Consider the following 24,270-nt stretch of genomic DNA (forward strand, 5'->3'; position numbering starts at 1 on the left):
TTTTCAGAGCTGATCTGATTGGTCAAAAGCATCAGAATTGGGCTGCCTGTTTAAATGCAGCCAATGCGTCCCTGATGGTATCCTATTGCCCAAATAGTGTACTACTTTTGACCAGAGTAAAGCACTTTATATGAAATAAGGGACCCATTTGGGACCCATTTCCAGTCACACCTTAACACTTTACCCATCTCAACCATGATAAACACAGAGCACAACAGGAAGATAGAGACAGGTACGGTGGCCTAGAGGCTGTTCTAGGGTCAGTTTGGGCCGTAATTGTTATGCTCAGGGACAATGGGCTATAGCTAGCAAGTCAACACTGGACAGACAAACCCACTGTCTCCCTGCTCTGAGTTTGTTACATTATGACTATTGTTATGACTAATGTGTGTCCCAAATGACACCCGATTCCCTACAGAGTGCAGTACTTTTGACCAAGGTGCACTGTATAGGGAATAGGGTGCTATTTGGGATCCATCCTGTATTTTATTTCACCTTTTTTTAACTAGGCAAATATACCCTTTTCCTCATGATAATGCAAAGTGGAGAAAGTATTGGTTCACATGGATGTGATATGTGTGCCAAGTCTATATTAGTATGTGTGTGTCAGCTACTATAAGGCCCCTAAGCCTTCTGCATGGGTTCCCACCCTCCCTGGTTCCTACCGCCTTGTTCTACTGCTAATTACCGCGCGCACCCGTCGTCCCTCCCCGGTTCACACCGCATCATTAAGAAGAACTTTTTATGCCACAATAACTACCGCCCTGTAGCACTCACATCTGTGAAGTGCTTTGAAAGGCTGGTTATGGGACACACAAACTCCATCATTCTAGACATCCTAGACGAGGGGTCTCCAACCTTTTCTAACATGACAGCTACTTTATTTAAATGAAACATGTCACAAGCTACACATTTTTTCCTAGCTATCGAATAGGCACATTCTTCTCTTCTCCGCTCACCTGCAACTCTTCTCCAGGTACAAGATAACGTAGTGCACTATGTCTTCTGTCAATATACCTGTTCAAATAATGGTTCATAAAAACTGTAAGGGGGCCCTATAAAAATAAAAAAAATTCTCCCCAGATTATGTTTGACATTTTTCTAAATTACGTATCAAATCATATTTTATTGGTCACATACACATGTTTATCAGATGTTATTGCGTGTGTAGCGAAATGCTTGTGTTTCTAGCTCCGACAGCGCAGTAATATCTAACAAGTAATATCTAACAAATTCACAACATATACCCAATACACACAACTATAAGTAAAGGAATGGAATTAAGAATATATAAATATATGGACGAGCAATGTCAGAGCGGCATAGACTAAAATACAGTAGAATATCATAGAATACAGTATATACATATGAGATGAGTAATGCAAAATATGTAAACATTATTAAAGTGACAAGTGTTCCATTTATTAAAGTGGCCAGTGATTTTAAGTCTATGTATATAGGCCTCTAATGTGCTAGTGATCAACTGCTAGTGATGGGCTTCCCGAGTCTTTTCTGTGAGTGGGGTTGTCACGCCCTGACCTTAGAGATCCTTATTTATTCTCTATGTTAGGTTTGGCCTTTTCATCCAATAGTGACTAACCAGCGGGGATAATGTCAATGTTGAGTTGGTTAGATATACAGTTGAAGTCGGAAGTTTACATACACTTAGGTTGGAGTCATTAAAACTCGTTGTTCAACTACTCCACACATTTCATGTTTACTAACTATAGTTTTGATAAGTCGGTTAGGACATCTACTTTGTGCATGACACAAGTCATTTTTCCAACAATTGTTTACAGACAGATTATTTCACTTATAATTCACTGTATCACAATTCCAGTGGATCAGAAGTTTACATACACTAAGTTGAATGTGCCTTTAAACAGCTTGGAAAATTCCAGAAAATTATGTCATGGCTTTAGAAGCTTCGGATAGGCTAATTGACATCATTTGAGTCAATTGGAGGTGTACCTGTGGATATATTTCAAGGCCTACCTTCAAGCTCAGTGCCTCTTTGCTTGTCATCATGGGAAAATCAAAGAAATCAGCCAAGACCTCAGAAAAACAATTGTAGACCTCCACAAGTCTGGTTTATCCTTGGGAGCATTTCCAAACGCCTGAAGGTACCACGTTCATCTGTACAAACAATAGTACGCAAGTATAAACACCATGGGACCATGCAGCCATCATACCGCTCAGGAAGGAGACGCGTTCTGTCTCCTAGAGATTAACGTAATTTGGTGCGAAAAGTGCAAATCAATCCCAGAACAACAGCAAAGGACCTTGTGAAGATGCTGGAGGAAACAGGTACAAAAGTATCTATATCCACAGTAAAACAAGTCCTATATCGACATAACCTGAAAGGCCACTCAGCAAGGAAGAAGCCACTGCTCCTAAACCGCCATAGAAAAGCCAGACTACAGGTTGCAACTGCACATGTGGACAAAGATTGTACTTTTTGGAGAAATGTCCTCTGGTCTGATGAAACAAAAATAGAACTGTTTGGCCATAATGACCATCGTTATCTTTGGAGGGAAAAGGGGGAGACTTGCAAGCCGAAGAACACCATGCCGAAGAACATGTCTTATACTTGTGAGATTTGTTTATGACAGTTTGTGGTGGAACACATGAAAATTGCATGTAGGCCTACTTTCAGAATTGTTTGGCGAGCTACTCATTGGTGGTCTGCTGGATCAACCTGCTGGAGACCCTACCCTAGACCCACTCCAATTTGCATACCACATAAACAGATCCATAGACGACGCAATCTCAACTGCACTCTACACTGCCCTCACTCAGATAGATAAAAGGAATACCTATGTGAGAATGCTATTCATTGACTACAGATCAGCGTTCAACACCATTGTCTCCTCCAAGCTCCTCACCAAACTTAGGATCCTAGGACTGAACAATTCCCTTTGCAACTGGATCCTGGACTTCCTTAAGGGCCGACCCCAGGTGGTGAGGGTAGGAAATATTACCTCCACCACGCTGACCCTTAACATGGGGGCCCCACAGGGGTGTGTGCTAAGTCCCATCCTGTACTCCCCCGACACGACAGTGGTAGGCCTGATCATGACGATGATAAGTATTCAGACCCTTTAGGCAGTACTTTGTTGAAGCACCTTTGGCAGCGATGACAGGTTTGAGTCTTATTGACGCTACAAGCTTGGCACACCTGTCTTTGGGGACTTCCTCCCATTCTTTGCAGATCCTCTCAAGCTCTGTCAGGTTGGATAGGGAGCGTTGCTGCACAGCTATTTTCAGGTCTCTCCAGAGATGTTCGATCGGGTTCAAGTCTGGGCTCTGGCTGGGCCACTCATGGACATTCAGAGACTTGTCCCAAAGCCACTCTGGCATTGTCTTGGCTGTGTGCTTGGGGTTGTCGTCCTGTTAGAAGGTGAACCTTCGCCCCAGTCTGTGGTCCTGAGCACTCTGGCGCAGATTTTCATCAAGGATATCTCTGTACTTAGCTCTGTCCAAACTTTGCCTCAATCCTGACTAGTCTCCCAGTCCCTAAAAAATATTCCCACAGCATGATGATGCCACCACCATGCTTCACCGTAGGGAAGTATCCTGAAGACTCCTGAACAGGTAATCAAATGGCTACCCGGACTATTTTCATTGTGTGCAATCCCCCCAACCCCTCTGTTTATCATATATGCATAGTCACTTTAACTATACATTAATGTACATACTACCTCAATTAGCCCGACTAACCAGTGCCCCAGCACATTGGCTACTCGGACTATCTGCATTGTGTCCCGCCACCCGCCACCCGCCAACCCCTCTTTTACGCTGCTGCTACTCTCTGTTTATCATATACGCGTAGTCACTTTAACCATACCTACATGTACTACCTCAATAAGCCCGAAACTGTCTTTTTTACTGTTTTTATTTCTTTACTTATCTATTTTTCACCTAATACCTTATGTTTTACTTAAGAATTGGTTGGTTAGAGCCTGTAAGTAAGCCTGTAAGTAAGCATTTCACTGTAAGGTCTACACCTGTTGTATTCGTTGGACGTGACAAAAAAACATTGATTTGATGGTGCCAGGTTTCCTCCGGACGTGACGCTTGGCATTCAGGCCAAAGAGTTTAGTCTTGGTTTCATCAGACCAGAGAATCTTGTTTCTCATGGTCTGAGAGTCCTTTAGATGTCTTTTAGGCAACTCCAAGCGGGCTGTCATGTGCCTTTTACTGAGGAGTGGCTTCCGTTTTGCCACTCTACCATAAAGTCCTGATTGGTGGAGTGCTGCAGAGATGGTTGTCCTTCTGGAAGCTTCTCCCATCTCCACAGAGGACCTCTAGAGCTCTGTCAGAGTGACCATAGGGTTATTGGTCAACTCCCTGACCAAGGCCCTTCTCTCCCGATTGCTCAGTTTGGCCGGACGGCCAGCTCTAGGAAGAGTCTCGGTGGTTCCAAACTTCATCCATTTAAGAATTATGGAGGCCACTGTGTTCTTGGGGACCTTCAAATCTGCAGACAGTTGTTTGTACCTTTCCCCAGATCTGTGCCTCGACACAATCCTGTCTCGGAGCCCTACAGACAATTCCTTCGACCTCATGGCTTTGTTTTTGCTCTGACATGCATTGTCAACTGTGGGACCTTATATAGGCAGGTGTGTGCCTTTCCAAATCATGTCCAATCAATAGAATTTTCCACAGGTAGACTCCAATCAAGTTGTAGAAACATCTCAAGGATGATCAATGGAAACAGGATGCACCTGAGCTCAATTTTGAGGCTGTAACTTAAGAAAATGTGGAAAAAGTAAAGGAGTCTGAATACTTTCCAAAGGCACTATATACAAATATCTAGCAGCCAACCTGCTTACACTAATCCCATCTAATTAGACTAATATACTGTAACATACCAGCATGCTGTCAGCAACATTTACTTTCATACAAAACATACAGCTAACGTTAAAGTACTGTTCTGTGTCATTGAACTGCATTTTCCAGTAACCTCAAAGAAGCTGGTGACAAGTTACTATGAACATTATAGCGACATACTTTACACTAACTAACTCATTACATAATTACATTCAAAAGGTATTTTAATTACAATAATAGGTATTGTGAAGAGCAATGTATCAGTAACTACAACAACATTCCCTGTAACGGTTACAGATACTTAGACAGCTACTACTTGCTATGACTGTGATATGTGTTTTTTTTTTAAATCAACCTTAGCTGAATGCACTGACTATGCTCGGGACAAGAGAATCTGCTAAATGATCAAAATGTAAATGTCTAACGAAAACTTGCAAAGCACACGGCTGGGTATTATTCAAATGAGCTCCGCCCTCAAACTATTTGTATTCTGATCAAATGTGCCCTTGTTGGGGGACTAAGGTCATTAGAATAATAACCAGCAGTGTGTTTTACAAGTGTTCATTTTTACATTTACATTTTGATCATTTATCATACACTATTATCCAGAGTGAATTACAGTCAGTGTATTAAACTGAGGTAAACAATAATATACCACAGTCATAGCAAGTAAAAAGAGGATGTTACCATTACCGAGAATGTTGTAGTTAAGCGGTCTACTTACAAATTTAGACTAAGTATTCAGACTATATTAACCAGACTATATTAAGAACACCTTGTTATTATTGAGTGAATTGAACCATGCGTTGCAATTTGCAACAGTCCCCCGAACCTGAGAGAGTGGGGTGCAGGGTTACTGTCCAGCACTCATGGAAAGCAGGTCACAAGGCAGTCACAGTCCGCTGAGTAGCTAGATACTACCGATTGCCATGAATTAATAGGTCATGTAACTTAAGTGCGCGAATGTTGATAGAAAGAAGTGCCCTGCTATACGCACCAACACCAAACTGCAGGCTATAGTCCTATAGGGATACAGTAAGGGTTCTCTAATAGAAACACACCAACCCAGGCACCCAGCTCAGTCTCTTCACAGAAAGAGAGACACATAGAACGGTGCTTACCTTGTTTCTGTGTGGGTAGCAGAATGGTGCTGAGTTTTTTGGACGCGACGCTGGAGCACGCTCCCCGTCCCTCTAGCAGGGCTTGCAGTGGTCGGGTCTCCCCGGGTTGGTGCTGACAAGTCAGCCCAGAGCCACAGCGCCCGGTGTACACTCCACACGCCTGACCCTCCGCAAGGGCGCACGTCAGACAGCACCCACAGCCAGGCTCCCGTACGCTGTCGGCGCAGTCTTTTGCCAGAGGCTTGCACTGCATGAGAGCCACCGTGTCACACGGCTCGCATCGGACCACGGTCCCCACGGTCTCCGCGAACCGTGTGAATGCAGCGAGCACGGCAGTGAGACAAAACAAGCATAGACCGGGCATTCTGCCGAAAATCTGGTCACAAAGGGTCAGTATGCGAGTTGTCAACTAGGCTTAAGGGGACTCTCCGTGTCAAAGAGTGCCGGATAGCCTTCTCCATCTATTTTATTTTACTCGAGCTTGTTGTTTTATACAGGCTGAAAAAAACAGCCAACAAGTCACACCCTTCGTATGAATAATGTAAACGGAGAGCCCGGATCCCGAGGTACCACGGACATTGACACACAGGCTCCTATAACCTATAACACCTAAGTGTTTATTTATGTGTTCATTGACACATTGTCCTGTTTAGAGTGCATTTAGTCATTAGAAATTGATGTGACTTTCCATGCCTTTTATTCAGATCAGTGTTAGGAATGTCTGTCACCTTACCTACATTTCAGCACAAGTGAAGGACATTTGATTCAATAAATATTTCCAATCATGGTGTTGTTGTTACTTGACTGTGTTGAGTTCATTTCCGTTATGTCTTTCAAAGTGAAAAAGATGGGGAGGTGCACCATTATATTTCCCAACATGCTTTTTTTTTGCAGGTAGAATTATTAGAATAGTTTGATTGAATATCTATGTTTTTTTCTCACGCACATTGATTGATTAATTGATCGTATACTATACAAAGATAAATAACTTACATATTTCTAAACTAATCCAATCAGTAAGAGATTGGATTTATTACACCCATTACTGAGGTGTTAGTACAGCATAGGTAGTCTTATTAGTTCAAAATATTGAACAGCAATTAAGATATCCTTGTAAAATTGCTTGTTAAGTGACTTAAATAGCACTCATATGGTTTTGGGGGTATAGAAATGCTCAGATTTTGAGTGAACATACTTTTTCTTGTGGACAACTACCAGGAAGTTTGCAAAGACAGATTGATCAGTGCTGCCATGTTCGTGGTTTTCCTGCAAAAATTGGGCTACTTTGAAAATGATGTCGCGGGGGAAAATGTATTGTAGGTTTTCGGGCTAATTATAAGTTGCACAGCGGCCGCCAAGGCATTACTCTTAAAAATATATTTCCATGTGACCTGCTCCTGACTGTCAGGCAGTGAGTGAGTAGTGGGGAGGGTCGGAGGAGTGTGTGTGTGTGTGAGAGTGAGAGTGAGAGTGAGAGAGAGAGAGAGAGACTTTGTGTCAACTTTTTACCAGTTGTACGAAGGCTATTTAGATTGTCCTTACGGAGACACCTATTTCCAAACCTTTTTCCATGAAACTGAAATACTCTAGAACTGATGCACATCAAGAAGTAATGGAGACACAGCACTGGAAAACGACTTTTGGCACACTAGAGCGCATTACATAAAGCTGCTCGGAGGTGGTTTAAACTGCATTCTAATGTTGAATGCTTAAAGAAGTCGGTATCAAGAGAAGTGTTTTATGTGTGCTCGGTTCTTGGGTCTTGGGGGCTGCTGGAGTGGAAATTTGGAACTCCCTTTCGTGGTTCTTTTGGTATGGGTAAAAGTCCTCAATAAACTGACATTAGGCTAAATGTGGAGAATAATACATTTGCCTCTGTTGGCCATCAAGTAGCCTATTAATGTAAATGCCATTGTTTGCTACCATTTGATACAATACATATGTTGAAATTACGATATCACTAGAGCCATTGCAAATCAATTTGTGCACCTTCTGCAGCCTACCTGGAGCTGGCAAACCAATGTAATAAATAGCCTATGACTTCAGTTTGTTGTTGTAGCCTTGTGTTATTATGAATGCATTCGATTGATGGTAACAGTAGTCAGATTAGGCTACACGTAAAACACATTTAAAAAAAACACTGGCTGTTAAACATATTCAGTTCATATACATATTATAAATATTTGATTCAGTGATTGAAATTATGACCCCATCCTCAGTAGCCTATTCCAGCAGGCTATTGGGGAAACAAGCACTTCTTATTGCGAAATGGCCAGTCACGCCCTGACCTTAGAGATCCTTATTATTCTCTATGTTTGGTTAGGTCAGGTTGTGAATCGAGTGGGAAAGTCTATGTTTTCTATTTCTTTGTTTCTGGCCGAGTGTGGTTCCCAATCAGAGGCAGCTGTCTATCGTTGTCTCTGATTGGGGATCATATATAAGTTGTCATTTTCCTTTTGGGTTTTGTGGGATCTTGTTTTCTGTTTAGTGTCTGTGCCTGACAGAACTGTCTGCTTTCGTTTTTTGTCTTTGTTATTTTGTTTTGGTGTCATCAATAAAAAGACGATGTACGCCTACCACGCTGCGCCTTGGTCCACTCTGCATTCTACAAACGAGAGCCGTTACAGAAGATCCCACCAGAAACGGACCAAGCAGCGTGGCCAGGAGGAGTGGACATGGGAAGAAATCCTGTATGGAGAAGGACCCTGGACAAGGGCCGGAGAGTATCGCCGTCCAAGGGAGCAGATGGAGGCAGCGAGAGCGGAACGGCGATGATACGAAGAGTTAGAGCAACAACGGAAGCTCGAGAGGCAGCTCCCAAAAAAATGTTTGGGGGGCACACGGGGAGATTGGCGGAGTCAGGGTTTAGACCTGAGCCAACTCCCTGTGCTTACCGTGGGGAGCGTGTGACCGGTCAGGCACCGTGTTATGCGGTGATGCGCACTGTGTCTCCGGTACGCATCCACAGCCCAGTGCGTCCTGTGCCAGCGCACCGCACTTGCCGGGCGAAAGTAAGCATCCAGCCAGGACGGGTTGTGCCAGCTCTACGCTCGAGACCTCCAGTGCGCCTCCACAGCCCAGTGTGTCCGGTGCTTGTTCCACGTACCAGGCTTTCAGTGCATCTCCCCAGTCCGGTGAGACCTGTTCCGGCTCCACGTACGAAGCCTCCAGTGATGATCCATGGTCCGAAGCCTCAGGTGAGGATCCATGGCACGAAGCCTCCAGTGATGATCCATGGCCCGGAGCCTGTAGTGATGATCCATGGCACGAAGCCTCCAGTGATAATCCATGGCAGGAAGCCTCCAGTGATGATCCATGGCCCGGAGCCTGCAGTGAAAATCCAGGGCACGAAGCCTCCAGTGATGATCCATTACCCAGAGCCTCCAGCGATGATTCATGGCACCGAGCCTCCAGTGATGATCCATGGCCCGGAGCCTGTAGTGATAATCCATGGCACCACGAAGCCTCCAGTGATGATCCATGGCCCGGAGCCTGACAGCACAATTGCCAGAAAATAGCCTAACTTTCGTTTTTTATGTTCATCCAAATGTTTCTTGCTCAGAGATTTCGAGATCCTCTGTCCAACTTTCATCACTCTCCTGTATGATTTAGCTATAGTTATGCACATGCGCAAAGGGGATGTATTTACAACTATAAACCTGGCCCTGAATGCTGATTGTTTCAAAGCAGTGGTATATCAGACCATATACCACGGGTATGACAAACCATTACTTTTTACTGTTGTAATTACGTTGGTAACCAGTTTATAATAGCAATAAGGCATCCTCGGGATTTGTGGTATATGGCTAATATAACACGGCTAATGGCTGTATCCAAGCATTCCTCGTTGCATCACACTTAAGAACAGCCCTTAGCCGTGGTATATTGGGCATTTACCATACCCCCTTGTGCCTCATTGCTTAAACATCCATTGATGGGAAATTATCTGACAGGTTTAATAAGGCAAATTATCTTTGCTCTTGTCACATATTCAAATTCCTTTATTAAATCATGTCATTGCTTGCAATATTTATTATTTTGAGGAAACCAGAACACTGCTTCTAACATCGTTAAATGGTTTATTGAATACAGTGCATTCAGAAAGTATTCAGACCCCTTGACTCTTTCCACATTTTGTTACGTTACAGCCTTATTCCGAAGTGATTAAATAAATAAAAAATACTAATAAAAACAGAAATACCTTATTAACATAAGTATTCAGACCCTTTACTATGAGACTCGAAATTGAGCTCAGGTGCATCCTGTTTCCATTGATCATCATTGAGATGTTTCTACAACTTGATTGGAGTCCACCTGTGGTAAATTTATTTGAATGGACATGATTTGGAAAGGCACACATTTGTCTATATAAGGTCCCACCGTTGACAGGGTACGTCAGAGCAAAAGGTCCTCAAGAACAAAGGTCCCACCTCCATCATTCTTAAATGGAAGAAGTTTGGAACCACCAAGACTCTTCCTAGAGCTGGACGCCCGGCCAAACTGAGCAATGGGGGGGGGAGGGCCTTGGTCAGGGAGGTGACCAAGAACCCGGTGGTCACTCTGACAGAGCTCTAAAGTTCCTCTGTGAAGATGGGAGAACATTCCAGAAGGACAACAATTTCTGCAGCACTCCACCAATCAGGCCTTTATGGTAGAGTTGCCAGACGGAAGCCACTCCTCAGTAAAAGGCAGATGACAGCGCACTTGGAGTTTGCCAGAAAGAACCTAAAGGACTCTCAGACCATGAGAAACATGATTCTCTGGTCTGAAGAAACCAAGATTGAACTCTTTGGCCTGAATGCCAAGCATCACGTATGGAGGAGACCTGGCGCCATCAGCGGCAGGGACTGGGAGACAAGTCAGGATCGAAGGAAATATGAAAGGAGCAAAGTACAGAGAGATCCTTGATGAAAACCTGCTCCTGAGTGCTCATGTTCTCAGACTGGGGCAAAGGTTCACCTTCCAACAGGATAAGCACATAGCCAAGACAATGCGTTAATGGCTTCTGGACAAGTTTCAGAATGTTTTAATTAATTTTATTGCACCTTTCTTTAATCAGGTAAGCTAGTTGAGAACAAGTTCTCATTTACAACTGCGAACTGGCCAAGATAAAGCATAGCAGTGTGACAAAATCAACAACACAGAGTTACACATAAAAAAACGTACAGTCAATAACACAAAAAATAGAAAAATAGAAAGATCTATGTACAGTGTGTGCAAATGTAGAAGAGTAGGGAGTTAGGCAATAAATAGGCCATAGAGGTGAAAATCATTACAATTTAGCATTAATACTGGACTGATATATGTGCAGATGATGATGTGCAAGTAGAGATACTGGGGTGCATAAGAGCAAGAGGGTAAGTAATAATATGGGGATGAGGTAGTCGGGTGTGCTATTTACAGATTGGCTGTGTACAGGTACAGTGATCGGTAAGCTGCTCTGACAGCTGATGATTAAAGTTAGAGAGGGAGATATAAGACTCCAGCTTCAGAGATTTTTGCAATTCGTTATAGTTATTGGCAGCAGAGAACTGGAAGGAAAGGCGGCCAAAGGAAGTGTTGGCTTTAGGGATGACCAGTGAAATATACCTGCTGGAGCTTTACCTAGCAAAGACTTATAGATGACCTGGAGCCAGTGGGTTTGGCGACGGATATGTAGTGAGGGCCAGCCAACGAGACCATAGAGGTCGCAGTGGTGGGTAGTATATGGGGCTTTGGTGATAAAAAGGATGGCACTGTGATAAACTACATTCAGTTTTCTGAGTAGAGTGTTGGGGGCTATTTTGCTATTTTGTCAGTTTTACGAGGGTATGTTTGGCAGCATGAGGGAAGGAGGCTTTGTTGCGAAATAAGAAGCCGATTCTAGATTTTATTTTGGATTGTAGATGCTTAATGTGAGTCTGAAAGGAGAGTTTACAGTCTAACCAGACACCTAGGAATGTCCCTAAGTGGCCCAGCCAGAGCCCGGACTTGAACCTGATCAAACATCTCTGGAGAGACTTGAAAATAGCTGTGCAGCGATGCTCCCCATCCAACCTGACAGAGAGGATCTGCAAAAAAGAATGGGAGAAACTCCACAAATACAGGTGTGCCAAGCGTGAAACATCATATCCAAGAAGACTCGAGGCTGTAATCGCTGCCAAAGGTGCTTCAACAAAGTACTGAATAAAGGGTCTGAATATTTATTGTAAATATAATATTTCAGTTTTTTATGTTTTTAATATTTGCAAAAAAATCTAAAAAGCTGTTTTTGCTTTGTCATTATGGGGTATTATTTTAATTTAATTTAATACATTTTAGAATAAGGCTGTAATGTAACAAAATGTGGAAAAAGTCAAGGGGTCTGAATACTTACTTTGTTTGGAACCGTTTGGTGAGGGCCTTGGGCATGATTTTGTAGTCGACAGAGAGGAAGTTAACGGGGTGCCAGTTCCAGAGATCCTTGAGGTCCCCTATTTTGAGGATAAGAGAGACCGTACTCTTTTGCATGGACCCACCAAGACTCTTGTCCCTGTATACTGCTCTGAAGCCTTCCACCACAATGTCAATGAGGAGGTCCCAGAAGGTCTGATAGAACTCTCCTGGGATCACGTCCGGTCCTGATTATTTGTGTTTGTTTAGGGAGCGTGCGGCCTGGGTGAGCTCCTCTGCACTTAGGTCGTGGTTCTTGCTTCCACCACCCTCAGTGACTGTGTCAGCCCATCTAGGAAGGTGGCCATACCCTAGAACTCATGGGCCACCTCCAGGAAGTCCTCACTGCTGGTCACAGAGTTGGTTGTTGTTGTTGTTGTATAGGGATAGGAATGTTTTTTGCTTTGACCGTGCCCTGGGAAAGAAGAAGCGGGTGCATTTCTCCTCCAGACCCTGGAGTTTTGACTTGTGCTGGATTTTCTTCTGTTCTTCCCGGTAGAGGGTATAAAGGTGTTATTTGGTTTCAGCCAGCTCTCTGGCCATCTCCTACCCCCTTAGCTGGGAGGAGGCTAAAACATTGGAGAGCCTTGTTGTGCTGTTCAAAACTGGCCCTCTTTTCCCTAGGTTTCCTCCACCCTATTCCCCCAAAATAGTCATTGGTCCTCGCCTTGACCATTTTCCACCACTCTATTGGGGAGTCAAATAGCTCTTTCAAAGTTCTCTACTCCAGGTAGCATCTGGAGAAGAAGAGCTTGACTGATGGATCCTGTAGGATATATTTATTCATCTGCCAAGACCCTCTACCTACTCCCACTAGGCCTTCCCAATCTACATACACGTTCAGCTTCCTGTGGTCTGAGAAGTGCACTGCCTGGCTTGTCAGGGAGCACATTTTCAGACCTGGCTAGAGAAAAAACGTGTACATTCTGGAGTAGGATGCACCTGAGGAACACACCCAAGTTGGTGTTGGAGAGGAGGTACCAACAGCGTCGGTTAGGAAGAATTCTTTGATGATTGATTGTAGTTCCTGTGTCCTACGGTCTCTCCTGGGCCTCCTGCAGTCTTCATCTCGGAGAGCACAGTTGAAATATCCCCCACTGCTCTCTGTGGGGGAGAGCAGGAGTAGCCGGAGCTGTTCTCTCGGCCACGTTGGTGGGGCCGTACACATTGATGACCCTCAGAACCCTGAATTTCGAGGTCTAATACCAGGATTCGCCCACTCTCAACCACCCTGCTGGACTTCAGTTGGAGGTAGGGGTTGGTCACCAATATGTTGACACTATCTGCTCTGGCGGTGTTGGAGCCTGACCAGAGAGAATCCCCCCAGGTTCCACTCCTCCTCCAGGAGAGTGTCCATCTCCTTATATGGGATGCTGCACTCCTGGAAGAGGTAGATGTCTGTCGGATTATTAGAGAGGTGTCCCAGGACGATCTTTCTGTATGGGAACCAGATGCTTCTAGTGTTGAGGGTGGATATTTTCAGGGGCATAACGGTTATGAAGATGGTTCGGGTCTGTTGTTGGCCATGTCATTGCAGATTTGGAAGAGGGCTTCTAGCAGATTGGTGGTGCCGGATGGTGGCCCCTTCCCTTGGCTGTTCATGGGTCTTGACGTGCCTCCCCTCTGACTGCCCAGTGGCCCCCTCACCTGTCCAGATGAAGGGGTGTAGGGTGATAGGACTGGTGAGGGTAGTGAAAATGGCTTAGAAGGTCCAAGTGGTCTGGACTGAGGCTGGCTAGCATGCTTCTGTGCAGGATCAGGATCAGGAGCAGGAAGGGCTAAGGGGTGTGGATCTGGGTCCCCAAGGAGCAGGGGGGAGGAGTCAGGGGCAGTAGGAGATATGGTAGGAGGGTCAGGGGCAGTTGGTGTTGGGAGTGGGGAATCAGGGACAGTAAGGGGCAGGGAGGAGCGATCAGAGGGAGTAATGGACTTGGGGGACGGCGGGGTGGGTGGTTTGGTGAGGGGTCTGGGAGAGAGAGATTGATTCTCTCAGGGGATAGGGGGTTTGGAGGGTCGTGTTTTCAAAAATGAAATAAAATCTAAATAAAATGTTATGTCACATGCACCGAAAACAACAGGTGTAGTAGACCTTACCGTGAAATGCTTACTTAATGTGAGCCATGACCAGCTGTTCTAAGCACTTCATGGCTACAAATGTGAGCGGTTACCTTGGTGTTCTTGGGCACAGGGACTTTGGTGGTCTGCTTGAAACATGTAGGTATTACAATCTCGGTCAGGGACAGGTTGAAAATGTCAGTGAAGACACTTGCCAGTTGGTCAGCACACGCTCTGAGTACACGTCCAGGTGATCCATCTGGCTCTGCAGCCTTGTGAATCTTGACCTGTTCAAAGGTCTTACTCACATCAGCTATGGAGAGTGTGATCACACAGTCATCCGGAACAGCTGGTGCTCTCATGCATGCTTCAGTGTTGCTAGGCCTCGAAGCACGCTTAGAAGTCATTTAGCTTGTCTGGTAGGCTCGTGTCACTGGGCAACTCTAGGCTGGGCTTTCCTTTGTAGTCCGTAATAGTTTGCAAGCACTGCCACATCCGACGAGCATCAGAGCCGGTGTAGTAGGATTCCATCTTAGTATGGTGTTGACGCTTTGCCTGTATGATGATTCATCAGAGGGCATAGCGGGATTTCTTATAAGCGTCCGGGTTAGAGTCCCTCTCCTTGAAAGCGGCAGCTCTACCCTTTAGCTAAGTACAGACGTTGCCTGTAATCCATGGCTTCTTTTTGGGGTATGTATGTACGGTCACTGTGGGGATGACGTTATCGATGCACTTATTGATGAAGCCGGTGACTGATGTCGTTCACTCCTCAATGCCATCGGATGAATCCTGGAACATATTCAAGCCTGTGCTAGCAAAACAGTCCTGTAACTTAGCATCTGCGTCATCTGACCACTTCTGTATTGAGCGAGTCACTTCCTGCTTTAATTTTAGCTTGTAAGCAGGAATCAGGAGGATAGAATTATGGTCAAATTTGCAATTAGAGGGCGAGGGAGAGCTTTGTACACGTCTCTGTGTGTGGAGTAAAGGTGGTCTAAATGACGTGCTGGTAGAAATTAGGTGAAACAGATTAAAATTGTCCTGCATTAAAGTCCCCGGACACGAGGAGTCACCGCCTCTGGATGAGTATTTTCTTGTTTGCTTATGGCCTTATACAGCTTGTTGAGTGCGGTCTTAGTGCCAGCATCGGTTTGTGGTGGTAAATAGATGGCTACAAATAATATAGGTGAAAACTGTCTTGGTAGATACTGTGGTCTTCAGCTTATCATGAGGTACTCTACCTCAGGCGAGCAATACCTTGAGACTTCTTTAGTATTAGACATCACGCACCAGCTTTTATTGACCAATAGACACACACCTCCACCCTTTGTCTTACCAGACGTAGCTGCTCTGTCCTGCAGATGCACCAAAAACCCAGCCAGCTCTATATTATCCATGTCGCCGTTCAGCCACGACTCTGTGAAACATAAGATATTACAGATTTTAATGTCCTGTTGGTAGGATACTCTCGAACGGAGCTCATCCAGTTAATTTTCCAATGATTGCACGTTGGCCAATAGAACGGATGGTAGAGACAGTTTCTCCACTCACCAACGAATTCTCACAAGACACCCTGACCTCCATCCCCTGCATTTACGTCTTTTCTTCATGCGAATGACAGGGATTTGGGCCTGGTCTCGGGGAAGCAGTATATCCTTCGCATCGGACACATTAAAGAAATTTCCCTGCCCCTTGATGCTGGTCAATGTGTCAACAACTATCTGCAGATTATGAGCAGTCAGCAGTTCATACACCAAGTAAGCCATTGGGAAGACAGGCAGCACTTAAAGTAGACGGCCCTAGCTAGCAAAAAAGACAGTACTAGACCACAACAGATTAAGACAAACAATTACAGTGGCAAGAAAAAGTATGTGAACCCTTTGGAATTACCTGGAATTCTGCATAAATTTGACATCAAATTTGATCTGATCTTCATCTAAGTCACAACAATAGACAAACACCGTGTGCTTAAACTAATAACACACACTGTCAGACTGTGTGCGCAACTGGAGTCAGGTGCAGGAGAGCAGAGATGAGTGAAAAGGCACACTTTAATTGGCAGAAGCAAAACAGTCGGACGCAACAGCGTCATAACACTCCAGCCAAAGGCAAAAGCGAATAGCACCCTAGTCACACAAAATAATGTACAACAATACAATACCACGGGTTCAGAACAATACCCGGAAAAAAACAGCCTGACGCATCACACAATAAACGTAACGAACAATTTCACACACAGACATGGGGGGAACAGAGGGTTAAATACATGACAATTAATGAGGGAAATGTAAACCAGGTGTGTGGGAAAACATGACAAAACAAATGGAAAATGAAAGGTGGATCGGCGATGGCTAGAAGACGCCACCCGAACAAGGAGAGGAACCGACTTCGGCGGAAGTCGTGACACACACATTATTGTATTTTTCTTGTCTATATTGAATACATCATTTAAACGTTCACAGTGTAGGTTGGAAAAAGTATGTGAACCCCTAGGCTAATGACTTTTCCATAAGCTAACTGGAGTCAGGAGTCAGCTAACCTAGAGTCCAATCAATGAGATGAGATTGGAGATGTTGGTTAGAGCTGCCCTGTCCTATAAAAAACACTCACAAAGTTTGCTATTTACAAGAAGCATTGCCTGATGTGAACCAAGCCTCGAACAATAGAGATCTCAGAAGACCTAAGATTAAGAATCGTTGCCTTCCATAAAGCTGGAAAGGATTACAGAAGTATCTCTAAAAGTCAGTCCACGGTAAGACTAACTGTCTATAAATGGAGAAATTTCAGCACTGCTGCTACTCTCCCTATGAGTGGCTGTCCTGCAAAGATGACTGCAAGAGCACAGCGCATAATGCTCAATGAGGTTAAGAAGACTCCTAGAGTGTCAGCTAAAGCCTTACAAAAATTTCTGGAAGATGCTAACATCTTTGTTGACGAGTCTACAATATGTAAATCGCTAAACAGGAATGGTGTTCATGGGAGGACACCATTGGAAGAAGCCAGTGCTGTCAAAATATACATTGCTGCACATCTGTAGTTTGCAAAAGAGCACCTGGATGTTCCACAGTGCTACTGCCAAAATATTCTGTGGACAGATGAATCTAAAGTTGTGTTGTTTGGAAGGAACACACAACACTATGTGTAGAGAAAAAAATCTCACAGCACACCAACATCAAAACCTCATCCCAACTGTAAAGTATGGTGGAGGGAGCGTCATGGTTTGGGGCTGCTTTGCTGCCTCAGGGCCTGGACAGCTTGCTATCATCGACGGAAAAATGAATTCCCAAGTTCATCAAGATATTTTGCAGGAGAATGTAAGGCTATCTGTCTGCCAATTGAAGCTCAACAGAAGTTAAGTGATGCAACAGGACAACAACCCAAAATACAGAAGTAAATCAACAACAGAATGGCTTGAATTATCTGCTAATTATCTATAGATTATGTTTCAAATGATCAATTTCGAATTATTTTCGAACAAGTTTCATTTTCTAGCAACAGTTCGAATTGAGGTGTGTTCCGCCTCCTCATTAATTCACAAAGAAGTAGTCCATTTCACTGTTGTGGACAATTTATGTTTGAGGGTTTACAGAGCCGAGAGCCCAAGCACTTCCCCTGTGTTTCCCAGGATCAAGTATGCAGACTTGTACAAACTTTTTTCCCCTGGCACATTTCCTGGCTGACGCTAGCATTGTCTTCATTGTTGTTTCCTTACAAATAATAATACATTTTCCAGTTTGTGTTATGCTGTCGCTACTTCTGTGAATGTCTCAACATTGCATGCAAAAATAAACTGCTCACATTGAGGACATAACATTGTAAAGACTGTGTTTGTGCAAAATGTTACTGTGAAAAAAACAGTGTGGCCAGCTGAAATGCTGACTGTTGTGTTAATCGAAACTGGACGTTTTAAATATTCATTCTAATCACACTGGTTTGAGCGTACGCTGCATGGACCACTGTAGAATGATCACACCCATGTGTTGGTACGTGTCAAAGGGTTAAATTGCCTATTGTTGTATAATAAAGATAACCTTTCACATTAAACAGCTACAGTGCTGTTCTTTATTTACACCCATTTAGCATTGTTCACACCCTCTAAAATCTTACACACCCATCTCTTAAAGAACTCACATTGAAACGCATTCTCACATCTGGCAGTCCGATGGCCAAATCTGAGTTTGGCGGATGTCAGGAGAACGCTACCTGCCCCAATGCATAGTGCCAACTGTAAAGTTTGGTGGAGGAGGAATAATGGGCTGAGGGTGATTTTCATGGTTCTGGCTAGGCCCCTTAGTTCCAGTGAAGGAAATCTTAACGCTACAGCATACAATGACATTCTAGACAATTTTGTGCTTCCAACTTTGTGGAAACAGTTTGGAGAAGGCCCTGTTTCAGATTGACAATGCCCCTGTGAACAAAGCAAGGTCTATACAGACATTATTTGTCTAGATCGGTGTGGAAGAACTTGACTGGCCTGCACTGAGCCCTGACTTCAACCGCATCAAACACCTTTGGGATGATTTGGAACACCGACTGAGAGACAGGCTTAATTGCCCATCATCAGTGCCCGACCAAGTTTTGTATGGATTATGTGTATGGATTCTGATGATTCGGCGTTTGGATTCTGATGATTCACGGCAGACTGAAACACTTTCAAAATAATCCTTCCCACTCAGTTTCAACCAGTCCAGACCGCTTTAGCTATGGAAGGCAGAGCTTTGTCAATACCAGCAGTTGTATTCAGAACAACACTGGTATTGAAAGCTGTAGCTACACTTTGCATGCATTCCATGATGAAAATACAAGTAAATCCAATAGGTCTTTAAAACATCCACGGTGGCAAAGAGCCATTTGAGAGAGATGCCTTGAGTGACAGAATGGACACATTTCCTTGTGAATGTCCCAGCCCACTCATTACTCAACCAATCATGCTGAGGCAAGATTCTGTATTTTCTCCTTGTCTAAACAACTTTGTGATTTCACATTGTATTTACATTTACAGATTACATACGAGTTTGTTATTAAGGCACATGAAAGTTCACATCCTCTCGAAGGCATTTCTGCAAAAAAAATAATTTTGATGATATTTAAAAAAAATTACATTCAAATTCCTCCCCTGTGAAGTAGTAATGGGCGACATATGCCCACATTTCTGTAACGGGTCACATTTGTTGCACCCGTTAGTGAGAGACCAGTTCCAATTTAAGTGATGGATGGTAGTAGTTCTCTAACAGTTAACTGTACAGTTCAAGTTAGAAGTTTACATACACCTTAGCCAAATACATTTAAACTCAGTTTTTCACAATTCCTGACATTTAATCCTAGTAAAAATTCCCTGTCTTAGGTGAGTCTTAGGTGAGCCATTTGCGACCAAGCTTTAACTTCCTGACTGATGTCTTGAGATGTTGCTTCAATATATCCACGTACTTTTCCTTCCTTAAATGCCATCTATTTTGTGAAGTGCACCAGTCCCTCCTGCAGCAAAGCACCCCCACAAAATGATGCTGCCACCCCCGTGCTTCACGGTTGGGATAGTGTTCTTCGGCTTGCAAGCCTCCCCCTTTTTCCTCCAAACATAATTTCTGGTCATTATGGCCAAACAGTTCGATCGGGTTCAAGTCCGGGCTCTGGCTGGGCCACTCAAGGACATTGAGACCTATCCCGAAACCACTCCTGCGTTGTCTTGGCTGTGTGCTTAGGGCCATTGTTCTGTTGGAAGGTGAACCTTTGCCCCAGTCTGAGGTCCTAAGCGCTCTGGAGCAGGTTTTCATCAAGAATCTCTCTGTACTTTATCCTCAGTCCTGACTAGTCTCCCAGTCCCTGCCGCTGAAATACACCCCAACAGCAATGTGCTGCCACCACCATGCCTCACCGTAGGGATGGTGCCAGGTGTCCTCCAGACGTGGCACTTGGCATTCAGGCCAAAGTGTTCAATCTTGGTTTCATCAGACCAGAGAATCTTGTTCTCATGGTCTGAGAGTCTTTAGGTGCCTTTTGGCAAACTCCAAGCAGGCTTCATGTGCCTTTTACTGAGGAGTGAATTCCGTCTGGCCACTTTACCATAAAGGCCTGATTGGTGGAGGGATGCAGAGATGGTTGTCCTTCTGGAAGGTTCTCCCATCTCCACAGATGAATTCTATAGCTCTGTCAGAGTGACCATCGGGCACTTGGTCCCCTCCCTGACCAAGGCTCTTCTCCCCTGATTGCTCAGTTTGGCCGGGCGGCCAGCTCTAGGAAGTCTTGGTGGTTCCAAACTTCTTCCATTTAAGATTGATGGTGGCCACTGTGTTCTTGGGGACCTTCAGAGCTGCAGACATTTTTTGGTACCCTTCCCCAGATCTGTGCCTTGACACAATCCTGTCTCGTAGCTCTACGCACAATTCCTTCGACCTCATGGCTTGGTTTTTGCTCTGACATGCACTGTCAACTGTGGGACCTTATATAGACAGGTGTGTGCCTTTCCAAATCATGTCCAATCAATTGAATTTACCACAGGTGGACTCCAATCAAGTTGTAGAAACATCTCAAGGATGATCAATGGAAACAGAATGCACCTGAACAAAAATGTTCGTGTCTCAGAGCAAAGAGTCTGAATACTTATGTAAATAAGGTATTTTTGTTTGTGTTTTTAATACATTAGCAAAAAAAATAAATGTTTTCACTTTGTCATTATGGGGTATTGTGTGTTTAAAAAAAAATTTGATTTTAGAATAAGGCTGTGATGTAATTTTTTGGGGAAAAAGTCAAGGGGTCTGAATACTTTCCGAAGGCACTGTATATTATCCATGTTCTTGTTCCACCAGGACTCTAAGAAACACAAGGTATTACAGTTCTTCATGTCCCGTTGATAGGATAGTCTCCAACGGAACTCGTCCAGTTTTTTCTCCAGTGATTGTACATTCGCCAATAGAACAGAGGGTGGAGGTGGTTTATTTATGTAGTTTCGTCAGGGTGCCCGCATGTCGGCCTCACTTTCTCTTTTCCCGAATCTCAGGGATTAAGAGCTGGTCCGGGTGAGTAGTATGTATTGCGCTGCCGACTCGTTGAAGTGGAAATCATTATCAAAATCGAGGTTAGTGATTGCTGTTCTGATGTCCAAGAAGCTCTTTTCGGTCATAGGAAACGATGGCGGAAACACAAAATAGCAGAATTGGTCAGACTGGCATTCCTCTCCTGAAGGCTAAGTCAAAGACCCACGAATCGACAGTTATTGAAATACTGTACCACACACACACAAATGACATCCTACATTTGTTTATTTTGTGATTGATCTGTGCCATCTACTGGGAAAAATACTCAAATTGACATTTTCATATGGCTGCGGCGACACAGAGATGCATGAATGCAGATGAAACCGTATCTGCATTCATCAGTTTTCTGTTCTTGTCCATCAAAAATGTAACTCAATGAAACTATCTTAGGACAAGTTACATATGTAAAAAGACAAGACGCTTTGTGCAGTTTTTGTCTGACAATCATCAACGGATAATGAAAAAGCATTTTCTCAATCCGGAAGTTTTGGACACAACATATCTATGTGGCTGTAGCCTAAATGACAAAAGTAGAAATGTAATATATGAGTTATTGTTTTTCTATTTTCCATATGTGAGTGAAGTAACATGAATTTACAAATTCGTACAATAGAGCAGTGGAGGCTGCTGAGGGGAGGACAGCCTTGCGGTAATGGCTGGAATGAAGTAAACAGAATGGCATCAAACACATGGAAACCATGTGTTTGATGTATTTGATACAATTCCACTCCAGCCATTACCAGTAGCCTGTCCTCCCCAATTAAAAGCTGCCACCAACCTCATGTGCAATAGAGTACTCAAGTTATGCTCTTGGGCTAGAGAACTCAGGAAAACACAGAAGTAGGAGACATGGATCACAGAAACATGTGAGTATGGAAAACAGTTCCCTGAGTCCATCGACTCTCCAACAATACGACAAGGAAGAGACTTCGGGTACATCCCAAATGGGAGCTTATTTCCAATATAGTGCACTACATTTGACCAGAGGTACACTACTGCAGTGCACTACATATGCCATTTGGGACTCACATTTCCTCACAGAGTTACCAGTGCTACACCATGCCATTGTCAAGAACAATACAGTAATCATAGTACTCCTTACAACAACTTGTTGCACTGTTTCATGTCTCCTCAGAGTTATTCATCTTTCAAACATAATGTATATTGTTAAATATACAGACAATTATGTTTTCAAAGACATAAGTATTTCTAAAAACATACACACATCCATTATAAATATTTCAGCCAATGTATAAAACCACATCTTTTAAAATCTGTTAATATCTGTTGAAAGGGACACCAGATACACGCTTTTGTCTAATATAACAAACGTGTGCTGTACGCAGAAGATGCCTGCTGGGTGTCGACGAACGGAGACGATTCAACATGTAGTATTGTCAGGAGATGAATAAAAAAAATTGCAGACGATACTCTGTTGTCATATACAATAGAACGGTCACTCGCTAATTTGAACCGATCAGTGTGGTCTGATTTGTCTAAGACATCAGTGCTCTAGCTTTAATCTTAAACTCTATGATATGGTGCTACTCCATGGTGGGGCTTAACTATTAAGTTGATGCTAAACAAACCCAGTTGTAGCAGTGCTTGACTGAAATCCTTTTGGGTGTCGGTACTCATTTTAGGTGCCGGTACCGTTTATATTGGTGTGTTCCGGCCCAAGTCAAGCACTGGATTGTAGAGTATCCTATGTTTCACTGATGATATGAGTTAAAAAGGATTGGCTGAAGTGATTGAAAGTGACCCTTTTCATTGTTGAAAGCCTTTTACTCGGCATGGCAGGTAAAGCCAGACTAGTAATGCCGTGTGATTATAGGGTAATATCATATAGATTACAGTTAAACAAATAAAGTTGTTGAAAAAATGTCCTAAAAACACTAACATACATGACAGATTCCCTCCCTTTACAATGACATCCAGATCATATACATAAATATCAGTGGTGGTTGGTGGGCGTCAATATATGAGGGCGGGACCATTGTAACCATGTGTTTGATACCGTACATTCCAGCCATTACAATGATCTCTGCCCATCAGCCTCATCTGATAAGCAGACTTCATTAATATAAGCATTGGTTTTCTTGAGAAGGTTAAGTCCTCGATACACTTCAGGGTCAAGTTTCCTCTAGGAACAGATCTTTGATCAGTTCAGATTTCCCCTCACCTAATCTTAACCATAAGTGGGGGAAATGCAAAAACTGACCAGCGTCTAAGGGAAATGTCACCCTACACCCCTGGTGGCAGGGTAAAGATGTTGCTACTGTGCTGCCCTCTGCTGGTAGTTTGCCATAATGCAACACATTCGTCTTCTCTACATCGGCATTTAAGTGCAGTATGTACCAGCAGGACAAACTGTATGTGTGTGGTGCTGTGTGTGTGTGAGTGTGTGTATGTGTGTGTGTGTGGTGTGTGTCTGTGTGTGTGTCCAAGTCTTATTTCTTCAGTGATCCAATCATCACCTTGGAGACGAAGTTGACGATGGCACTGGCAGGTTGTTCGGGGTCGTGTTCAGCAAACAGGTGACACACATTCTCCGTCCCACTCATCGACTTCCTCGCCACAAAACCAAAGATCCTGACAGGAGGAGAAACAGCAGAGAAGCTCAGTAAGCCTTCAGCTTGAACAGCCAAACAGGAGAATCGAGGGTCATATTCACTAGGAATACAACAGAAACATATGGGCCAAAATGGAGAGGGACCTACCTGAATTTTTCAAAAAATAAAGTATTGTTTTCATTGCGAAAGATTTTCTGTTGCTATTCAGCAAATACTTCAGAAAAGACAAGTTAAATCTCTCTGTGG

General features: G+C 43.7%; 2 protein-coding genes across 2 annotated transcripts in view; both read right to left on the bottom strand.

Moving 5' to 3' along the window:
• Positions 1 to 6,399, bottom strand: part of LOC139578682 (insulin-like growth factor-binding protein 3) — a 53,599-nt gene extending 47,200 nt beyond the window's left edge. The window contains exon 1 of the mRNA XM_071406615.1: positions 5,955 to 6,399. Coding sequence (XP_071262716.1) covers positions 5,955 to 6,318 — 364 coding nt within the window. The 5' untranslated portion in view covers positions 6,319 to 6,399. The remainder of the gene's footprint in view (positions 1 to 5,954) is intronic.
• A 15,259-nt stretch (positions 6,400 to 21,658) lies between these two features.
• The window catches only part of LOC139578683 (tensin-3-like), a 70,238-nt gene continuing 67,626 nt past the window's right edge, over positions 21,659 to 24,270 (bottom strand). The window contains exon 16 of the mRNA XM_071406616.1: positions 21,659 to 24,043. Coding sequence (XP_071262717.1) covers positions 23,902 to 24,043 — 142 coding nt within the window. The 3' untranslated portion in view covers positions 21,659 to 23,901. The remainder of the gene's footprint in view (positions 24,044 to 24,270) is intronic.

The sequence above is a fragment of the Salvelinus alpinus genome, chromosome 6 (genome assembly GCF_045679555.1).
Source record: "Salvelinus alpinus chromosome 6, SLU_Salpinus.1, whole genome shotgun sequence".
Lineage (NCBI taxonomy): Eukaryota > Metazoa > Chordata > Actinopteri > Salmoniformes > Salmonidae > Salvelinus > Salvelinus alpinus.